The 21393-nt window shown below is 28.3% G+C and overlaps 2 protein-coding genes and 2 long non-coding RNA genes across 16 annotated transcripts in view; 1 reads left to right on the top strand and 3 right to left on the bottom strand.

Annotated features, from left to right (window-relative positions):
- The window catches only part of LOC145190719 (proteasome adapter and scaffold protein ECM29-like), a 113569-nt gene extending 110759 nt beyond the window's left edge, over nt 1-2810 (bottom strand). For 2 of the 8 annotated variants that reach the window (XR_016449873.1, XM_090079041.1), the window contains exons 1-3: nt 1918-2791; nt 1474-1528; nt 1129-1259 (exon numbers count right to left, since the gene is read on the bottom strand). Coding sequence is in view for 5 of the 8 variants with exons in the window: in XM_090079041.1 (XP_089935167.1) it covers nt 1129-1259; nt 1474-1516 (174 nt within the window). In the remaining 3 variants the exon portion in view is untranslated. Of the gene's footprint in view, nt 1-1128; nt 1260-1473; nt 1529-1917 lie in introns of those variants that run through there. The other 6 variants (XM_090079043.1, XM_090079044.1, XR_016449872.1 and 3 more) reach the window with 6 other exon arrangements.
- Nucleotides 2811-6708: 3898 nt separating this feature from the next.
- Nucleotides 6709-10587, bottom strand: LOC149891975 (uncharacterized). Of its 2 annotated transcripts, none has more exons than XM_090079046.1 (3): nt 10340-10587; nt 7290-7505; nt 6709-7003 (listed from the first exon to the last, which is right to left on the bottom strand). In XM_090079046.1, the coding sequence occupies exons 1-3, from the start codon at nt 10491-10493 to the stop codon at nt 6882-6884; spliced, it is 492 nt and encodes a 163-aa protein (XP_089935172.1). In that variant the 5' UTR covers nt 10494-10587; the 3' UTR covers nt 6709-6881. The 2 variants fall into 2 exon arrangements, with proteins under 2 accessions (XP_089935172.1, XP_089935173.1); XM_090079047.1 differs by having other exon boundaries at nt 6915-7084; nt 10340-10585.
- A 3424-nt stretch (nt 10588-14011) lies between these two features.
- LOC149891974 (uncharacterized) lies at nt 14012-15545 on the top strand. Of its 2 annotated transcripts, none has more exons than XR_016450034.1 (3): nt 14012-14995; nt 15144-15223; nt 15384-15545. It is a non-coding gene; the product is annotated as an uncharacterized LOC149891974 (long non-coding RNA). The 2 variants fall into 2 exon arrangements; XR_016450033.1 differs by having other exon boundaries at nt 15144-15227.
- Nucleotides 15546-17626: 2081 nt separating this feature from the next.
- Nucleotides 17627-20028, bottom strand: LOC149891973 (uncharacterized). 4 transcript variants are annotated; one of them, XR_016450368.1, is made up of 5 exons: nt 19299-20028; nt 18872-19015; nt 18352-18454; nt 17956-18115; nt 17627-17801 (listed from the first exon to the last, which is right to left on the bottom strand). It is a non-coding gene; the product is annotated as an uncharacterized LOC149891973 (long non-coding RNA). The 4 variants fall into 4 exon arrangements; XR_016450367.1 differs by having other exon boundaries at nt 18829-19015; nt 19399-20011; XR_016450366.1 differs by having other exon boundaries at nt 18829-19015; nt 19299-20006.
- Nucleotides 20029-21393: the final 1365 nt, after the last annotated feature.

Here is a 21393-nt window from a genome sequence, read left to right as displayed (position 1 = left end):
AAATTGGGCTATGAATTAGTTTGTGTAGTCTAACCTACTTTCAAGGCAAATATAAATCATTCTATAAGGGCAGCATCAAAAAGTTAAAAAAGTGTTGGAAGAATTGTATTACTGCTAAAGGATTGATGAATAAAGAAAAGTATTTTTGACTCACGTGTTAGTAATTTTTAAATTTTACAGCCAATTGGTTATCATAAATACACTATAAGAATACTAGAGACAACAAAGCAAATAATTTTTGACGCATCACACTATACAGCTGCTTCATTTGTTAGGGAGATAAACAAAATATTAGTGTAATAAGCAAACACTCCTCAGCTGTACCTTCTTTACTAATTTTATATTGGTGCTTTAACCAGTTACCAGTTAAAATGTTTGAAATGTTTGGTAAAAAGCTATTAGATTTTATAGAGAAAACAAGCCATGAAATTTATGGATTTTAAAAAATTCACTGAGCAATACATTTCAAAACAATATTTTATATTTTCAAGGAAGGATGTTAATTGAAGCCAGCAGCTTATATTTAAAAAATTTAATAGTTCTTGAAAAAAGTATTGAATTCTTTTTAATATATGCTGCTATGGACAATCATGTTATATAACCTATTGGTTTCTTCAAATATGGACTCCCTAAGATCCAACATTACCAAGGGTTTCAGAACATAAATGTTAGAGAAAAATGCAACTATTTTCAAGCACATTAGAGACATGAAAAGCAAGAATTTCAACTTTTGAATTAGATAATGGAGAAAGAAAAAATAGAATCATTTTAACAATTTAAAGCTTTGGGAAATGATTGAAAACGAGACCCTTCTGATCAGCCACTTTTTCTGTTGTAAAATCAATTGATAAACCAAATATAATGATAATAAAAAATACCAAAAATTGTTATAGTAGTTTTCTTCTATTAGGTCTGGTAAGATGCATTTTTTAATTAGTAACCCGATAGGAATAAAACTATAACTTTTACTTTAAAACTTATTGCACAAAAAAATATTGTACAATTAAAGTCTTTTTTAAAACATTTAATGCTTTTAAAATTTAATGCTTTTAAAGAATTCAGATAGAAAATTCATTTTTACTAACAGTAACACTATATTAGATGTAATAGTTAGAATGCTCAATTTACCTTATTTTTGACTTGTGGTGTTGTATTATGAAATTTTAAGAGTGTTGGAGTAAGAAAAGTTCTAAGTGAAGCTTGATATTGTTCATCAGTGTCAGTAGAAACAATTATTAAAAACACTCTTTCAACCAACTCTAAAAAATAATCTTCAACTGTTTCTAAAATTAATTGCATTTAGGAATTTATCTTAAAGACCATTTGTTAAGAGGGATTTTCATTTGAGTATGACAGCATTTTTTGTTAAAGAATTTTCTGGAAAATTAAAAGAACTTTAACAAAAAATTGTTTTCATTGAAAATTGTTTCATTTCATTTTTTTTTTTTTTTTTTAATCTTTCAAACATTTTACCTAAATCATTTGAGGAACTGCTGGTTGCATTCATTACATCCATGAAACTATAAACCTGAAAATAAAAATGTGGAATATTTTTATTTCATTTACATGAATATATGTATGTATGTGTTTATGTATGTATGTATGTATGTATGTATGTATGTATGTATGTATGTATGTATGTATGTATGTATGTATGTATGTATGTATGTATGTATGTATGTATGTATGTATGTATGTATGTATTATGTATGTATGTATGTATGTATGTATGTATGTATGTATGTATGTATGTATGTATGTATGTATGTATGTATGTATGTATGTATGTATATTATGTATGTTATGTATGTAATTTATGTTTGTATATATTACATATTTATTGTTAGAAACAACTGTTTTGCCAAGCTAAGCTAATATGAAAAAATATTAGAGAAATAAGAATGCAATATGACTTACTAAAGAAAAAACTTCTTTAAAAAAATAATTAATCAATTGATTTCAGAATTTTAAGGACCTAATAAGTAATTATACTTTCATTATAAAAAAATCTCATCAATTATACAAACTATTGCTCAAAGTTGATTTTAAAAAAAAATAGAAAACTCATTTAATTCAGTTTTGCTTAGACCTTCGTGGAAGTTAGGTTTTGTAACTCAGTAACTTTCTATAATTTGTTTTTTCATAAATTTTGATCCTGAAATAAGCTAGCTAAGTATAAAACCTAGAGCATATAATTTTAACACATACTGAGATTTCCTATTATTTCGTTCATGGTTTTCGTCATGAACATTTTTGCTTAATGTGGGTTGAAACGGAGAAACTATAACCTTTAAAAAAGTAAAATAATTGTACTTGAATATATATTATCGTACTATGCTGGAGAAAGAAATAAGGATTCATTTTCAGATTATCAACAAAGAATCGAGTTTCATTCTCAAAATCTTAAAACATAAAATAACCAAGCATTTTTATTTTCAGCTTTTGTTTTTACATCCTTTCGGGAATCTTTTTTCTTTTTACATTTCATTTCTTCATGCCTTTCAACTTCTTTGATGCAAAAAGACAGATCACAATCAAATTTCTTAGTATCTTCTATATGAGAATTTCCATTACAATGTTCAAGCGTTTTTTTTTTAATCTTATTAATTGATAATTTGTTTTTTTTTTTAGCAATTGGACCACTTCACTGTTTACGTATTGGCCCTACCCCTCTCTAAGTGAAATGTTAGACTACGTATGGCAATTTGGAATCCGAAATTTCCCTTTTTCCTTTGGTGCAACCAGTTCCTAGATTTTCTTTAATCAACCAAGGACGTATTAATAGATGGACGTTCAACGCATCGTTTTATAAAAAAGATATGCGTGTTACGCTATTGTTTAGATAACAAAAGCGAAACAATAGGTGATAATTGCGAAACCGGGGAGTATTTTTATTTTTTTCGACGTCGGAAAAAGTTGGTCTCGACTATCCAATAAAAATATTTTTTAAAGTATTTTACTGAGTATCGATACATACAATGAGTATGACAGAAAACTTTGCTATTAATCAAGATTATTCTCTTTTGCTTGAAAGTATTGATAACCAAATTGAATTAGTTGTGGATGATTTTATTGAGATAGATCTTGAAGAGTTAGCGGAATTGTTATCAGAGGATTTTGAATTGGAGCTCATACCACCAGCAATTCCTACAGAGAAGCTGATTGCAGAAGAAACCAAAATGCTGAAAAAAACAGAAGAACGCTTAATAACTAAATTTATCTGTCTGAAATGTTACAATAAATATCTTAGAGAATCGAATTTTAAAAAGCATGAAAAGAAATGTTACATTGCCACTAAAGGTGTGCTTATACTCATATGTTGTGGAGCTTAACGCCTAAACGGGTGCTAATTTATATTTGCAAATACTCCCAGATTATGAAAATATTGTAATAACTCTTAATTTTGATTTTAGAAATTATTCGAAACTGTAAATTGTTGTAATGTACTATTGAACTTCCATGTAGAAGAATGCAAGTTGTCTTTATTACATTTTTTACATATACTGGTGTAAGAAAATGTACACAGTTAAAAAATGGCTAGTTAAAGGTAATAGATGATTGACATTTCTCTTTAACCTGGGTTCCATTACAGCCAAGTTAGTATGGTAGATGGTACTAAAATCACAACAGACTTCTAAACATATTAATAACAACCTTTATGTCTAATAACTTTCAAGTTTTCAACTGTATTGCCTTCTCTCGTTTCAATTATTCCAACATCCTCATTTGATGTGCTTCGGAAATTTTTAAAATCAGAAAATTTATTTCTGATTACAAAAAAGATATTATTTGAAGTCATTATTACATTTACAGATGTTTATGCATGAAATGTTGGAGAATATAATATTAGCAGATTGAAGATTTAGTTGATCTGGAAGAGATTTGTTAATATTAATGGATAATGGCACTTCATGATTTAAAACAATTAGTCTCCACATGCCATTTGATTGGCGATAACTATTGATTTTAACTATTGCAAAATAATTTTTATTATTTTCATTGTAACAGTCAAAACCATGTTTTGATGCAAATGCTTTTAACTGTTGATGAATACTTATCACATGTACTTTTTTATTTCTTCCAACTCTTGTGAGTGTGTTACATACATAACAGGTTTTTGTGTGTTCAGAAAAAGTGAAGAATTTATCATTCCTCTCAACTTCAAAGGCTTTTTTTAATTTTAAATCTAACCTGTATAAGACCATATAACATGATTTGCATAATTATTCAGGATGAACTTTTTGATAGTCTGAGGTTGTATCCAGCTTGTAAAAGTTAAGAATTGCTTGTTTATAGATAACAAAAGGTTTTATTTGATAGTGACTATCCTGCTTTATTATGCAGCCACACTTTCTACATAAATGTTTTAAATATTCCTCATGAAGACTCATTATTTATCCTGTAATGAGATAATAAATATGAATATAAGATTACTTCTTTTGATATAATATTTAGAAAAGGTTAAAAATAAGGCTATGCATCACTTGTAGAAGGCTCAAGAATATGCAACTAAAAGTATGGTCTTATCATTTTTATCATTTCTGTTATTACTATTAGTAACAACAGTAATAATTAAAAAAATAAGATCATTATAACTTAAAGTAGCTCTACATGACAGTTTAAAAATGGTTAAACAAAAATGCTCATTAAAAATACATACTTTATATATCTTTCCAACTCCTGAAACGAAGAGTATTTTATGAACTTTAAGATGCTTTTAGTTACAATACCTTTAGACAAAATGCAGTTTAGGTATCGAAAGTAAGAAATTTTTTAACTAGGTCGTTCACGAAAAAAAAATCACAAATTCATGAGAAAAAAAAAAGCGAGGCAAATAAGTTCGACATTTCCGACAAAAATAAGAAATACTCTCTGATTTGAACCTTAAAGTGGGAAGCATAATCTGAGAGTGGGGTAAAAAGAACACTAAAAATATCTTTTTTGACCTTTAAACTATATCATAGCAGCTTCAATTTAATAAGGAAAATTTGTTTCACTTTACTCTATCCATTCTAGTAAACCAAACATAGCCTTTTTGCAAAAGCCTAGTTTTAGACGTCAAAGTTTAAACACAGCTAAATTTTTATTAAGCAAAGTTCATAGCTCAAATCAACCTTTTTCAGATTTGTGAAGTATTCTTGATTAATTTTTTTTCTTTTATAACCATAAGTTTCAGTAAATGCATAGTTATAATGGGTTTACTGAGGGAGGTTTTTTGACGGAAATTTGACGGGTAGAAGTCGGAGTATCTGTATCATGAATTTAGAAAATTGACGGTAACACGCATAGTTTTTGGCTAATTGGCGGCACCTTTGATCTATAACAATGCGTTGAACGTCCATCTATTAATACGTCCTCGAATCAACAAAGATTTAACGAGTAGGTACAAACGGCGCACAGTGGAAAATAAAGGTGTGTTTCGGACCAAAAATCGATAACTTTTTTGTTACTAAAAATAGAGATTTGAAATTTTGCACAAATGTAAAGTAGTATATGACGCTTCTTGTGAAATACTCTTTATAAGAATTTTTTGTAATACAATATTAAAAATAAATAAATAAAAATCAAAAACTTCAAAATTGGCAGTTTGTTAATTTACACTTTAACACAATGCTTTACAAATGTATGAAAATACCTTAAAATTATTAAAAACGACGAAAAATACATAAAGTGCTTACCTACTAATTACAGAAATATTTAAGACAGTTTCTTAATAACAATTTTTAAATAGTTGTTTTTATGAAATAATGTATAGGTATATTAAGGTGGTACCAGGGTAAAGGTAACTTTTTAACAAGAAATTGAAAACTATTAATAGACTTTAGCTCTTTTCTATTAATGAACAAAAAAAATATATAAAACAGTAGCCAAATAAAAAAATTTTAGTGATAACGTCATTAATTATGCGCATAATTAGTGTTATTTTACCCCCAAACCTTCTTATTCTTTCATCTAATATAACTAACTCAAAAAGAGTCAAAACTGCTTGAAAATTTGAACATGAATTCTTTAATGTATTTAGAATGTTGTCTATGAAACAGAATTTTTTAAAACATTTTTAATTTTACCAGGTTGACATTCGAACTTTAAGATATAAAATTAAGGGAAGTTTGGGACAAAAGCATGATAAAAATGAGTTTTAAATAAAAAATAACAAAAATTTGCTTCATAGACAACATTCGTAATATGTTCATCTTTAAATCTGCAAAATTTCAGCCCATTATCTATTTTCTATGAAAAGTTATTTTTTCTGAAAAATTGAGATTTAGCGAGATAAAAAGCGTTTCTAAGGTCGTTGTTATGAAGCAAGAACCAAACTGCTCTTTAAAAAAAGGCCAAATTTGATTAAAATTAAGAAGATTTTTGACTTTTTGCAAAACGCATATTGAAATAGGTAGATTTAGGAATTCAAAACATTACTTTTGGTATTTTTCAAAATTTTATCAAAAATAGCCGTTTTTTACCCTGGTACCACCTTAAAGGTACTATGTCATAACTACATAGGGACTTTCAGTTCCTGAAATCAGTTCGTTGACTTTCAAAAGCTGCAGAGTATCTTCATCAAGTTCTTGCACATTTCACGCAAAGAGTTTATTTGGCTCTTTACTTCATCTACAATGGCTTTAGTTTTCTTTGCAAAATTCAATGCATATAGGTCGACAAAAACGAACATATGAAGGTGCCGGATTTTGCCAAACAACTGCGCCAGTTACTTTATCAATTAGTTTGATAGGCACCAAAGAACTAGTAAACAAATTTGCATAAGAAATAAGTTCAGATTCCTCTGGAAGTTTCTGCTTGTATTGGCTTTGGCCAGAGGAACCATCACAGCCCCATTTACTATATAAGTAAATGCTTGAAATTCATCACAGCCCCATTTACTATGAAAGTAAATGCTTGAATTCAATACTGTACAGAGAATCTATGGTCAAAATTCTAGCTACAGTGTGATCCAATAAATCTTGCAGTTCCAGAATTTTCGGATGTGTGTTCGTAAAAAATTCTACAAAAAAAAAACGTGATCCGCTGATTTATATCAGGTAATCCGCCTACTGTTGTCATCGGCCAGAGTGAATGTTTATTGCTTAAAAACAAAATGTTACTTGACAGTGTAAAAAAAACTCAAAGCAAAGTTTGGAATGAAAAAGAGAGGGGGCTACACAACATGAATTTTAATTAAATATATTATTAAAAGATTTTATTTAAAGTAGGTTTTATTTAGTAGTAAACTTACGTAAAACTTTTAAAAGAAAAACAAAAACCATTATCAAAATGCAAGATATATTTACCATGAGGAACTAAAACTGCAAGGTTGTGGTTACCGATGTAATGGATAACAACAAGATCTGTCCGACTCAGGTTACAGTACACAAACTTCTGGAAATCATTTGAAATTCCTGTTGGTATAACTGTGGCAAAATGGATCTTTGTGTAAAGTGGCAAAGCCCGAGGAATTTTACTGGAACCATTTTGCTTCCACCTATACCCATCTGCCCGCCAATCGCCTAAAAAAAAAAAATAATAATAATATATATTTATATATACACACACATATACATTGCATATACAATAAACAACCACAATATTTACATGCAACATCACTTGGTAACAAATAAGGAGAATTTAAACTTTTGTGTGAACTAAAAAGAGCATGATTTAACAACTCATCAATTGTATAGTTAGTAGGTTCCACAGTATAAAATAAAAATAGATATGGCAGGCAAAAAGGTGGAAATTGCTGGAATTATTGAAATTGCTTTATACATGGAGAACAACTTCACATCATATAAATTAAGTGACAGTAATCAGGACAACCAAAATTGTTGAGTAAAAAGAGCAAAAATATAAGCAAACAAACAAAGTTCAAAACATGCAGAGGTAATAATAAAAAATACAGCTGAGAACAAACCAAGTTTATACCAAGCTACAAATTCCTTATAAACAAAACAGAAAATTTATGGAACATATTCAGGGTGTTAGCTAGCCTAATCATTAGCCAAATGGCACCGAGTATACTGTAGAATTCCTAATGGGTTTAAAGTTTCCAAAATTCAATACCTCTTTTTTTTTTTTTAGTAGTAGTAGTGGTAGTGGTAGTGGTAGTGGTAGTAGTAGTAGTAGTAGTAGTAGTAGTAGTAGTAGTAGTAGTATAGTAGTAGTAGTAATCTTAGTTGGCCTCATTTTACGACTTGCCTAGCTCTGGCGCTACAAATTTTGCCCTCATGTTACAATATTTTGCCTGCGTAACAATATTAAGTTACACAGAATGTTCTCATCTTACGAATCTGCCCTTATGTCACAAAATGTGCATAGCATGAGGGCAAAAACTGCACTCATGTTAAGCTACATAGTAACATCAGGGCATTTGTCATAAAACTTATTTATTTTAAGATAAACGATTAAGCAAGCAAATAGTCAATTTAAACATGGCAAAGTTTGATGTATTAGTGGAATGATTAAGATTGATATAGTAATAAATTTAGATTGATAATATAGTTAGAATGATAACATATTAATAAATAATATTTATGTTGAACATATATGTAATAATATCTAAAATAAATTGAATAATGATATTGACAATATATTAAGATTGATAATAAAGTTAACTAATACCTTAATCTAACTTTATTATCAGCAATAAACATAAATTTATTGCTACCTAGGTAGTAATTAATCTGCGTTTATTGTTAAACCAACAATGTTATTGAACTTTTTGTTGACTAATCATACTAATTAATAATACCTTTGAGGTCCTCATTGATGTAAGTTCTATGTTTTTTTGGCACTATAACTAATAGAGATTTACAGAGATAAAGAATAGAATCAGGAGTAATAAAGTAGCAAGCATGGTAAAGAGATACAACCTTAGCAGATGGTTAAGATCAGAAGTAAGATTTGATCCTAGAAGTCAAAGGGTAGATGACTCATTCAGTACATTACTGTTCATAAATATAGGAAGATCTAGATTTTTGCGATAAGGATTCCCCGAAAAAAATTTACTCTTATCTGCGTTAGAGATAATTCTCTATCAAAAAAAGAAAAAATATTATAATTTCATTTTGATTGCAAAATTATAAGTTTAATTTTATAAAAAATTTTGAAAAGTTATAACTTTGAAAATATTTCTCACCCATTTTAGGGCTAGAAGTTTGGGTTACATGAGGGCTTCGAACCGGGATTATAGATATATTTCTGTTTATCATAAAATATATTCCTGGCTAACACCCCAACATTGCCAACAAATGTAAACAGTTTCAAGAACAAATTAGACAAATATTTAGCATTAAAAAAATTAACTTAATGAGTTTTAATAGTAATAAAAATTTTTAATACTAATAAAAAGTATAAAAAATTTAAACAAAAATTACTTTTGGTCTTAAGTCTTCTAAGTAGTTTTTGTTTAAATTTTTTATTCTTTTTATTAATATATACCTATATTATCAAAAGTGAGTTGTCAAAGTGAGTTTCTAATTCACTCGCTATTAACACATAGCTATGTGTTAACAGCGAGTGAATTAGAAACTCACTTTATATACTACTACTAAATCATATTTTATATACTACTACTAAATTATATATACTACTAATAAACTATAATTATAATTATAATAATAATACACATTTTATATACTACTACTAAATTATAATGATATTTTTAACAATATAGCAGTAACTATATTGTTATAATTTATGATTGTTTTTAGGCAAGTACAATGAAAGCACATTGGTGCTCACATTTTAAAATCATAACACAGATACTTTTAAACAGCATGTATAAAAAAGGTCATTTAAAAACCTGCAGATTATTTTCTATAGCATGTCTTACACTGACATAATATAAAATAGACACAAGCATGTAGGTTTGTTATGGAGCCATTTTACAATAATAAATAAATCTTCAAATAAATTATAATAGGAAAGACAATTTTTAGCTTCAAAAAAATGTTGCATATTAAATGACATCTTGAAAATATTCAATATAATATTAAATGACATTTAGAAGTCCTTACATATTTATTAATAAGATATCTTGCTTTACTATAGCATAGCCTTAAGTAAAGGATAAACTATGCCTAAGTAGTCTTAGATTTTACTTTAAACATATTAAAAGAAACAAAGCTATATACAGTCTTGTAGACTACATGTAGGCTACAGTCTACATTGTAGATTACAGGTATAACTTCTTTAAAGTCTAACTTTACTTTAGGCATCGCAATTGATTTTTACTAGTATAATCCAAAAACTATGCTATTTACTACATTATACTATTTTAGTATACAAATATATTTTAAAAATACAAATACTATAAAAGTGCACTGAAATATTGCTGCCTAACCTTTTTCATGATTCACTTGTATGACATAAACTTCGCCTGCCTTAGGATTGTTGAGTGTAGTTGTTCTATCTTCATTATTGCTCTTGGCGATAAGATTTGCAATAACCTCTATTTTAAGGTGCTTTATGCTACCTATCGAAACAGGCACAGCCATTTACTAAAAAGTCATCATAAAAAAATTTAGCAACATCTTTGTTCAGGTTGAATTCGTTAGCAGAAATTTAACTATTAAAAGTGCCGTGTCACTTGAATGATCCGCTCCGCTGATCCGCCCCGCCCCGCCGTTTGTACCTACTCAGATTTAACGGCAGATTTGTTAAATTTGTCTCTATTATTGACTATAGAAGTCGGGGGTCAACGATTTGATAGCCGATCGCTGCACAGTGGAGTATTTCACTTGAAAAGTTGAACAAAATTATTTTATGTTTATTATCAATGTGATATGTAGTAAAAAGAAGTTTAGGGTCATTATATTGTATTAAAAACGATTGGTCACACATGAAATGTAAAAAATTTATATATTAAAACAAAAAATACATATTTTTATACATCTTACATACTTTACAAATATCTACAACTTTACAACTATTTAACATAATGACAAATAACTAAATTTATAATACTAAAAAGGATAATCACACTTGAAAGATGCATCTAAACCTATACTGGGTTTCTCAATCACTGAACTTTATCCTTAGGTTATACCTGTTGTTATGAATTATTTTTCGTTAAAGGATTAAATCCTATGGTTAATCCGCTACAAGGGGCTAATGATTTGACAACCAAACAGTTTGAAATTAACAATCTAAATTTATTATTATAGCCCTATATTTAATCCAAAATAAAATAAAATATTTTTGTACATGTCAATGCAATCATTTTCAATCAGAATCAATATCTGATATGTCGTCAATCGTCATCGCTTGTGAGTCTTCTAATGTTTCCGGCATCAAGAGTCCTATTGTCTCACTGGAGAACGGTTTTCTTTTTGTCTGGGGCCTTTTTCTCATACTGCTTAGGAAAGGATCCGAAGTTAGCAGAAGTCTGTTTAAAATATCTCTATTACAGTTTTCTCGCGAAGACTTCCTCGCATAATTCTGTCGATAAAGATGGAAATGTTTGTTTCTGGCTTCGGCTGCTTTTTCTGATAGCTGGCCAATAAGCAGTATAGCCTGTTCAATTATTGTGGTGCCATGTCTTACAACTTTATGCATAGTCGGCGTCATTGGGTGCCATGCATATAAATCAACATAAAGTTTAGCCGTCTCATTTGCAAAATTTTCAAATTTTTTTACATTAATTTGATGCCCACTCGAAATTGCTTCCAAAATGACATTACATTTTTTTATAAGAGTTATATCAACCCCTGTGATGCGGGAAGTGGTTAAGGGATCGGCGAAAAATCTTCTTGATGTATTCCCATCATTACTGTTCCCAAATCCAGCCTTAGGAATATCAACCAACAGCCCTAATTCATCTTTAAAGGCATTTTGAATTTTTTGTTTTGTTTCCGCTACTATTTTTTTAATTTCTTCTGTTCTTGCTTGCCATTTTTTTATTGGTATTTTATACGACATATGCAGCAAGGGTTCAAAAAATCTGATTCTTGCGTGCAGTATTGATAGCCCAAATTTCAGTGTTTCGCGGCTTTCTGTCGTTTTGTTATTCAAGTCATTAAAATCTTTTGAAGTTTGCCCACATATATAGCATCTCATTGTTGATGTCGTATTTGTAGCAGCATTGCAAACTTTTCCATCAATCATAGTAAAAAGAAATACATGCTTTATTTGCAAATTACCACCAAAAGCGTTTATTATTTCACTTTTTCTCAAGCCTTTTATTTGGTTCTCTATGCATTCGATTTCATCATTCGTTACCTATTTGCTCTCCCGAATAAAACGGATTCTTATTGGTCGGCAATACCTTGTAGATGATGGTGCCGGGTTTTGCCAAAGCACCTTCTTTTGGTTACCAATATGGCATATGAGCCGTAGGGGCACAAAAGAACTTTGAAGTATGTTAGCGTCGCTATTATCGCTGTTTTGAAATTTTTGTTTAAACGTTTGTTGTTGCGAGCCATCACAACCCCATTTCGAAATCAATTCTAAATTATTTCTTTCTTTTTCATTTAAATTTTCAATAATTTCATTCATATAACAACATAATCGCCTAGACGTGTGATCCAGAAGATCTTGTAATTTAATTTCTGAAAAAGTTTCTGTAACTGTTATCGATTCTCCTGGTGGATAACATTCCTCTTTGGCTTTTTTTATAAGTGAATAACATGGATAGATATTCTTGTTGGCTGCATGAATAATTTCATATTGTTTTTTAGTCATATCAGCTTCCACAAAAATTGACAACGCTTCTGATGGTGTGTGCTTTTTAATGATATCTTCAGTAGATGTGTCACTTTTTCTATATTGTTTGGCTTTTGTTGGTGTAAATAAAATTTCCTTTATAACGTTAGACGCGTCACTGTTCCCTGCAGCACGTTGGCTCATTTGAGCAGCATACATCAACTGCTCACAAGGTATATGTTCCCATAAAACCCTTGTTTTTCGCCTTCTCGTTGGTAAACTCGATTCACAAAACTTTTTTGACGGTCGGCAGGGTTTTGCTACCGTCCAAGTCGGTAGAGCTATGGTGGTATTGAGCCATTGTTTGTTATTTTTTAAAAAACGCTCTCTTATACGGCTAGCGTTTTCCCATTTTTGTTTAAATTGGAACTTAAAAGGTGAAAAAATGGTTTTTAGTGCACTTTCTTCATTTGCAGGGCATTTAGTTATGTTTTTAAGGTGTTCTAATAAAAACACGAATTTGTCGTCAATTTTTTCCTCGGAACTTTGCTCCAAGACTTCATAAAATGATTGTCTAGTCATCTTTATTGTGATAGCTTGAGATTCTACAATAAAAATATGAATTAAATTAAGTAAAAGTTTTAATCACAAAAAAAATGTATTTGCCTTATTGACTAAAAAAGTTAAAAAAAATCTTAGGGCGCGTACATGCGCAACTTTTTTTTTTTTAAAATGGTAAATAGAATATCTAAGGTTTACGTGAAGCACAAGCTCGTAGCTTAATAAGGCTTAATTGATATTCAAAAACACTTTTTAATATCGTGTATATAAAAACAAACGTTAAATTTTTTACATCAAATATAATTGATGAGAAATGTGACAGTAACATATAAAATAGAGAAAATAAATATACCAAAAAATTGAGCTAACCTTCTTTTTCAATATCCATTATGGTTTTTAAAATTTGTCACTAACCACAAACTCAAAAAACGATTTGTAATAATGCTCGTCAACAGGAACGTTGAAAAACAATTGAATTCATTACCACAATTACTCGATTTTTAAAGCTACCCCAATAAGGTGGGAGGGAGATGGGTAACCGAAATGACCATTTAGGGATGTAACCTTTATTAAGCTTTAACAATGCACCAATAAAAACAGATTTTGACAAAACTTTGAAAATTGACTTTGATCAACTTTTTCGTATAAATACTCCACTGTGCGCTGGCACGAAGTTTTAAAACTACTACCCTACTGAGACGTCGGCAAATTTATATCTCTTTGACATCGGGAAATTCGTATCCATTTAACGTCATACATCTAATGTGTACTTTATTGCCGTCGGTAAAACTGATATGATTATACACAGCAAACATTGACAGACGGGTACCGTATGGTTTTTAACTGGGCTTATGGGAACGGGATTTAGAAGGGTTTGTGTTCTGGTTTCCAGATGGGTCCCGTATGGTTGAAAAATTAAGCAAAAATAATAATATGGGCCGCATGTGGTGATTATAAGGGCTAAGAAAACTGGGATTTTTACGGGTTTCCCATTAGGGACCCATCTGGTGAAAGTAATATGCGGAAAAATCTATGCAATCAGACCATTATCCCCATTTGCAACTTACCTTGTGCAAAAAAAGTTTTTACAATATAACGTATAAATTAAAGTTATAATCGTTTTCTCGTTTTATGTTTTTTATGAAACTCTATGTAAAAAGTTGTTGTAACTATTTTTATTTAATACATAAATTTTTCTCTTTTTCTTTCTTTAGTAAAAAGTTGAAAATTTTACAAAGTTTTACATGCAATTTGAACAATAAATACTTGAAAGAATTCATTAATATTTACGTTTATGAAAAGTAACGTCACATTGCATATAATATTATAAAGTTGACGTGAGGGTTTTCATTATTGTCTTACTACCTTGTGGCATATATTCTTAGAATCATGAATGGATTTTGAAGACCATTGAACATTTTTCTTTAAAACCAAAAGTGCAATTTAGTAATATTTTATTCCTATATAAAGGAGATTGCAGAGTATGGATTTTTTCTATTCTCGTTTACATTTTGTAGCAGTAACTTACTGTGTAATTTCTGTACTGTGTTACTGAGTAAGATGTTGTATGCAAATGTTGCATTCGATGAATAAAACAATACCGATTACGTACCACTAATTTGGTTAGTGAATGCTATGAGTGAAAATGTGTTATCAATAATTTCCTCTAGAAACTCTACAGATTTTTATTGGCCTTGCTGGACAAATATGAAAAAAATAGACTTAGCTAAATTAATATGTCAAGAACCTGAGGTTGGATGGCTTAGGTTTTCAGGAAGAATTTTGTCAACTGCAGGTAGTTTATATAATATTTTCAAAGATAGTAAAGTAATAATTTTGATAATTTTTTATAAATTTGTTTAAGCATTTAATCATAATTATTAAAATTGGAAAATGAAATTTTGATACATCAATAATTATCATAAGTACTTTTTAAAATTTAGACAAGAATCTGAAGCAAAAGAAAAATGCAGATATGCAGAAGATACCTAAAATGTTGATGAAGTATATCAAAACCAAAAAAGTAGGTATATAAAGTTACATAATTTTAATTTAACATATAAAAGATATTTATGTTAGTGATACTCCGCTTATGTTTATGTTACTGGCTTAAAACTTGTACATTTATGAATTATTAAAATTTCAAAAAAAATAATACTTTTGATAATTAGCCAATCCTTTAGAGATAATCAAGAAAAGACTTATGAGAAAAGTGAGTAAGATATTGTTTTAATATTTGTTTTAATAACTGTTATCTATTATAATGTTAGGTTCCAATTAAATATTTGTCATTTATACATTGCATAAAAATTTTTACGTATATTATAGCTTCCATTGTCAAGGTTTTTCTGTAGGAAAAAATTTTGATTTTTTATAATATTTTATAGTATATATATATATATATATATATATATATATATATATATATATATATATATATGAAATATCAAAGGGAATAGATAGATATCTAGACTTAGAAAATGTCAGAATTAAGCGAGCTCTACGTATGTATAGAGTGTTCAAGGGGAATCTGTCTGATTTAGTAAAAGTCTGACTTATCCAGGGTTTAACTTAACAGGTTATATATATATATATATATATATATATATATATATATATATATACATGTTATATATATATATTATATATACATGTTATATATATATATTATATATACATGTTATATATATATATATATATTATATATACATGTTATATATATATATATTATATATACATGTTATATATATATATTTTATATATATATATATTATATATATATATATATATATATATATATATATATATATATATATATATATATGTTTGTAAATTCACTTAAAACAGACACTTTAAAATAAAAAAGTCATCTTTATACGGACACTTACGTAAAGCGGACAATTTGATGTCCGTTTTACGTTTCGTTGAGCATTTTCTCAAAATCCGCTAATTGAAATTTATTACTTATTATGTTTTACATAAGAACGTTGCTCTAGAAAACAATTTTAAAAAGTGCTTACAACTAAGTGTAGTTATTATGAAAATATTAGGCTTTTTAAGTTGGCCGATGTGTATTTGTGAAGTTGTAAAAATAGTCTCTTAAAACGGACACTTGTTAACTTTATTTTTTACTCAGCTTTCTACATGTATATCTTTAAAGTGTATGAATATTTATTAGTGTTAGCATACATATTTTTTATTTTTATAGTTATTTGCAAGCAACAGTAAGAAAATTATCATGAAAATGAGATATACACAATATATATGTAAACAATTTCTTTTCGGATTACAGAGAAAGGAAGTTTAAACGATTAAACTTTTTAAATTCTGAAATTTACTCCAAATTTAGCACAATTGCTAAGGTTTTATTAATTAACAATACTAAAATAATTATATTTGTATTTAAACTTGTTTTTTTTGCTTCTGAAATTCATTATAATTGTTTTCCCTAAATGTCCGTTTAGCGTCACTTTTTTATGCTTTTTCAAACGTTTTAAATGTTACACTTTTTTTTTCTTTTTTTTTTTTTTATAAGAGACGTGTTTATAAGAAACAATTAGTGGTAAGTTACTTTTTGATAAGAAACTTATTTTATTAAAAGTTCGAGGAATAATTTCTTATTTGTGTTTATTTCAGGGACAAATCTGAAGATAATATTACATTGAACGATATTGAGGGAATTTAGATAAGTTTATAGTTGACTAACTGTAAAACATTTTATCTTGCTTATTAATGTTTTCATATTGTATTTTACTTACTCTTTCTCTTTTATTTGAAAACTAGGAAACTCTTATGAAACCTTTACATTAGAGTTGTAAAAAAATACCCTTAAAATAAGAAACTTCTTAGTACTAGCCCATTTGTTTGTTTCTTATTAGAAAAAAAAAACACAAAAAAAAAGCGTAAACAAAGCTCCTCTACAAAGTATACTTTAGGAATATTTTTGTTATGCAAAAGTGATAAAATAATATATAATTTAGAAATAAATTTAGTATTAAGTTAGCCCCATACCTACGTAAAATAATCAATTAAAACACCTTGTTATTCATATGAAAAATGACTTTGACTTATTTATCTCTTAGAAACCGTCTACCCGTTTAGGAAGACTTTGGTAAAAATAAACGTTTTCAGAAAGTGTTTTTATTTGTCTTCTGTTAAGAGACACTATACATAAAATAACAAAATGATTTACTATTTTTATCATTATTATTATTTCTATTATTATTACTATTACCCAGTGGGCATTCGAACGTCCAAATTGGACCTAGGACGTCCAAGTTAAACTTATCCCAGTAAACATTGGACGTCCTTAGACGTCCACTGGTCTTCTAGGGACGTCCAATGTTTACTGTGATAACCGTTATATTCGGGCATTAACAACACTAAAATCTAGAAATAACTACTTTTTTGAAGTTATTTATAAAGATACATTTTAATGTTTAAATACAGATTAGATAATATAAATGCTATAACAAATAGATAATAATTTTTATGTTATTTAATTTCTTCTTTTTGCAATTTAGGCATTGCTTGTTTTAGCAGGTCGCCAACCAGTGTCTTGATATTGTCTACGTCAAAACCATCTTTTACTGAAATAAACGCTTTTAAAACAAACAAATTATAGAGATATTTTTTATATAAATATTTATATTTAAATAAATGCATACTACATAAATTTTATTATAACTTTTTTGTTCTTCATAGAAACACTCAGTAGAAACCTTACAACATAATTTGATATGTAAACTAACTTACTTTTTAAACATTTGTATAGCATTGTTGCTACAAATTTCCGTTTTCCCTTTATCCCATCTTTACTAAAACAGCTTTGCAAAGGTTGTGTCATTATACTGTCTAACACATTTTCATTTGTTCTACGTGGCGTTGAACCACCAACACTTTTAATCTGTGTAATCTAGAGAAAATAAAAAGTTTAGTTAAAAAAAAGTCCGGCGCAAACAAGTCTATAGTTGAGGAAAGACAATAACAGTCTACATCAGTGTAGGGATGCTTTTAAACCAAAATAACATAAACTTTGTTTTTAGTTTTTGAGCTGTCTTAAAAGTGGTAGCATTTTAAATTTTATTGATTAAAGTTACTTTTCAAATAAATTTTCTACATTAAAAAAAAAAATACCACTGACAAAACTACCTTCTGAAACCTAGCTGCTTTATTGGAGTTTAATCAATTTTCCTCCACGTCAAACCTCTCTAACATGTGAAGTGGTTCTGTAAATCAGTCTAATCTGTGAATTCTAAAGAAAATGAAATCAACTCAATATTTTCCAGAAATTCAAGGCAATCAAAAATTTTCTTTTGATTTTCCTTAATTTCATCAAACTGACAAGTCAATTCCATAAAATAGCATATTGGAATTCTGAAAATAAAAGCTGAGATTTTAATTATACATTTTTAAACATTAATTCGTCAAAAATGACTAAACATGTAACTTTTCAATTAGATTTAATTTGCTTTTTTATTCAATAAATTCTTACTTCTAAAACTAAAATTAAATCAAACAATTGAAAACCTTATATCATTAATAATATAATACAAAAAAAAAATGAATAAGAAGCAGTTTTAGTAAATTATCTGTTATAATATTAATAAAAAGTAAATACAAAAGTACTCATGCTTATTTGTCATTTCTTTACAAGAAACTCCACCATCACCTATATTTGAATGCTTCCTTTTTAATTTATCAGTTTTAAAACGATCTAAAGTTGAAAACTCAATGCCAACATTTATTTAAACCAAATCAGGAAGAAAATCATGCAACACACTGGGAGATAGTGCTGCTTTCAATTTTTCTAATTCTAAAAAATAATAAAGTTAAAATAAATACTAAGAAAGCAAAGTTTATCTGGATTTTTTTTTTTAATAAATCTTCATCATCTATATTTAAATATTTATCACTCAGGTTATGAGAAAATCCACTTATCATAAGTTCATTAGAATGAAAACTGAAATATAGCTCTGGACTAGGTGCATGAACTTTTTTTGACTTGCTTAATATTGATACAAAAAAATTATTTATATACTATAACTTTTTTTATCATGAAAAATGATTACATAAATAATAATAATAAAAAAATGAACCTTGACGTTCCGACTCATTTTCTGTTTGAATTAGAAGCATCTATTGTATGTCTCTAATGTCCCAGCTTTCAAAATAAATTCAATAAACTCAAATTCTTACCATCCTGGCTTCAGAACAGCCAACTCAGAAATATATGTTCCAAGAGTTTTGTAACTTTTGGGTGGGAAATAAAAATACATTTGGCTAAATTAACCCAATGAAAAGGAACCACAGTCTTGGTTGGTAGACATTTTTCAGTTATAACGACAGTACCAAATAGTCTGAGAATAAAAAAAGGACTTAACTATTTAAAAAATCAAAAGCATATACACTTTACATTAATTTTTCTAAGACATTTAAAAAAAAAAATTTTTTTTAAAGAGGAAAAAAAACATGGAGGCTCTCTTTATAACATGTAGATAATCTACAGACATTTTAATCTACTAGATTAAAATATCTTGTATATTTTAATCTAGTAGATTATATCTAGTATATTTCAATCTATTAGATTATATCTAGTATATTTCAATCTAGTAGATTACATCTAGTATATTTCAATCTAGTAGATTAAAATATATCTAGTTAATTAGTTAATTGGAAAAAATTCTTGGCAGATATCTAGTTAATATATATCATTTGCTAGCACCCTTTGAAGCTCAGTAACAAAAAGAAATGGCGTTCACGCATGCGTGTTAGAAATTGTCCAAAAAATTTTATAAGAACATCAATAGACGTGCGAAATAAAAGTTAAAAATGCACGTTTTTGCCCGAATTAGAAATGGCTCCCACGGCTTCACTTTTCGGATCGAAGTTAGACATCTAGTATATATAATATATCATTGAGACAAAGTTCGCATCTCTAATATCAAAATTGACGCCAAAATCGCCATATTGGAAAGCCCCAGAGCGCTGAAATCTGATATGTGTATTTAAAGCGATATGCCGAAAAACAGAACTTGAGGCTTACGGGAATTAAATTTTTGGGGCTTTCCAATATGGCGATTTTGGCGTCAAAAAATTAGAAGTTTTGCTCGGAGTTGCGCTATCCAGTTGGCGTCAAAAAATTAGAAGTTTTGCTCGGAGTTGCGCTATCCAGTTATTATAGAGATCAAGACAAAGCAATGATATATTATATATACTAGATGTCTAACTTGCGGGATTTTATTAGACGAAAAGTGAAGCCGCTTTTTTTGTTTACAAATTGAATCCGCCATTTGTAATAAGGGCAAAAACTAAATCCGCCATTTGTAATAAGGGCAAAAACTATATCCGCCATTTGTATTAAGGGCAAAAACTATATCCGACGTGCGAAATAAAAGTTAAAAATGCACGTTTTTGCCCGAATTAGAAATAGCTCCCACGGCTTCACTTTTCGGATCGAAGTTAGACATCTAGTATATATAATATATCATTGAGACAAAGTTCGCATCTCTAATATCAAAATTGACGCCAAAATCGCCATATTGGAAAGCCGCAGAGCGCTGAAATCTGATATGTGTATTTAAAGCGATAAGCCGAAAAACAGAACTTGAGGCTTACGGGAAGTAAATTTTTGGGGCTTTCCAATATGGCGATTTTGGCGTCAAAAAGTTAGAAGTTTTGCTCGGAGTTGCGCTATCCAGTTATTATAGAGATCAGTGAGTTCGACTAATTGACATGAAATTTTTAAACATTTTTATACGATAATACAAAGCTGAATTGCATCATATAGATTGTTTCTGGATTTCAGAAATAAAAGTTATATGAGAAATGATTATACTTATACGATGCAGTATTCTCTTACTTTTTAAAGTAAATATGACTTTTTTAAAATCTTATATTTACGTAAAATCACTTTCAAAAATAATTTACTTTTACATGTAAAAATTACATTTCGATACAAATTGTTTGTAGAAGTATAAATCTAAATTATTTTCACACGGCTTACTTTTAAAAGTAATTTACAAAAAGTAAATAACTCTTTTATGTAAACTACTTTTTACTTGTAATAAAAAAATAACGCATTTTTAATAAGTTTTTAATAAGTTACGCATTTTTAAAATCAACTTTATGTAAGTAATTTTATATGTAATATGTTATTTTTAAAAAAATGAACTACTTTAAAATATAAATATA

The sequence above is a fragment of the Hydra viridissima genome, unplaced genomic scaffold, assembly GCF_058129835.1.
Source record: "Hydra viridissima isolate aposymbiotic clone 2 unplaced genomic scaffold, HvirCarnegie_v1 scaffold_2, whole genome shotgun sequence".
In the NCBI taxonomy this organism is placed as follows: Eukaryota; Metazoa; Cnidaria; class Hydrozoa; order Anthoathecata; family Hydridae; genus Hydra; species Hydra viridissima.
The sequence above is the reverse complement of the archived record's forward strand: the minus strand, read 5'-3'. Positions and strand labels throughout refer to the sequence as shown.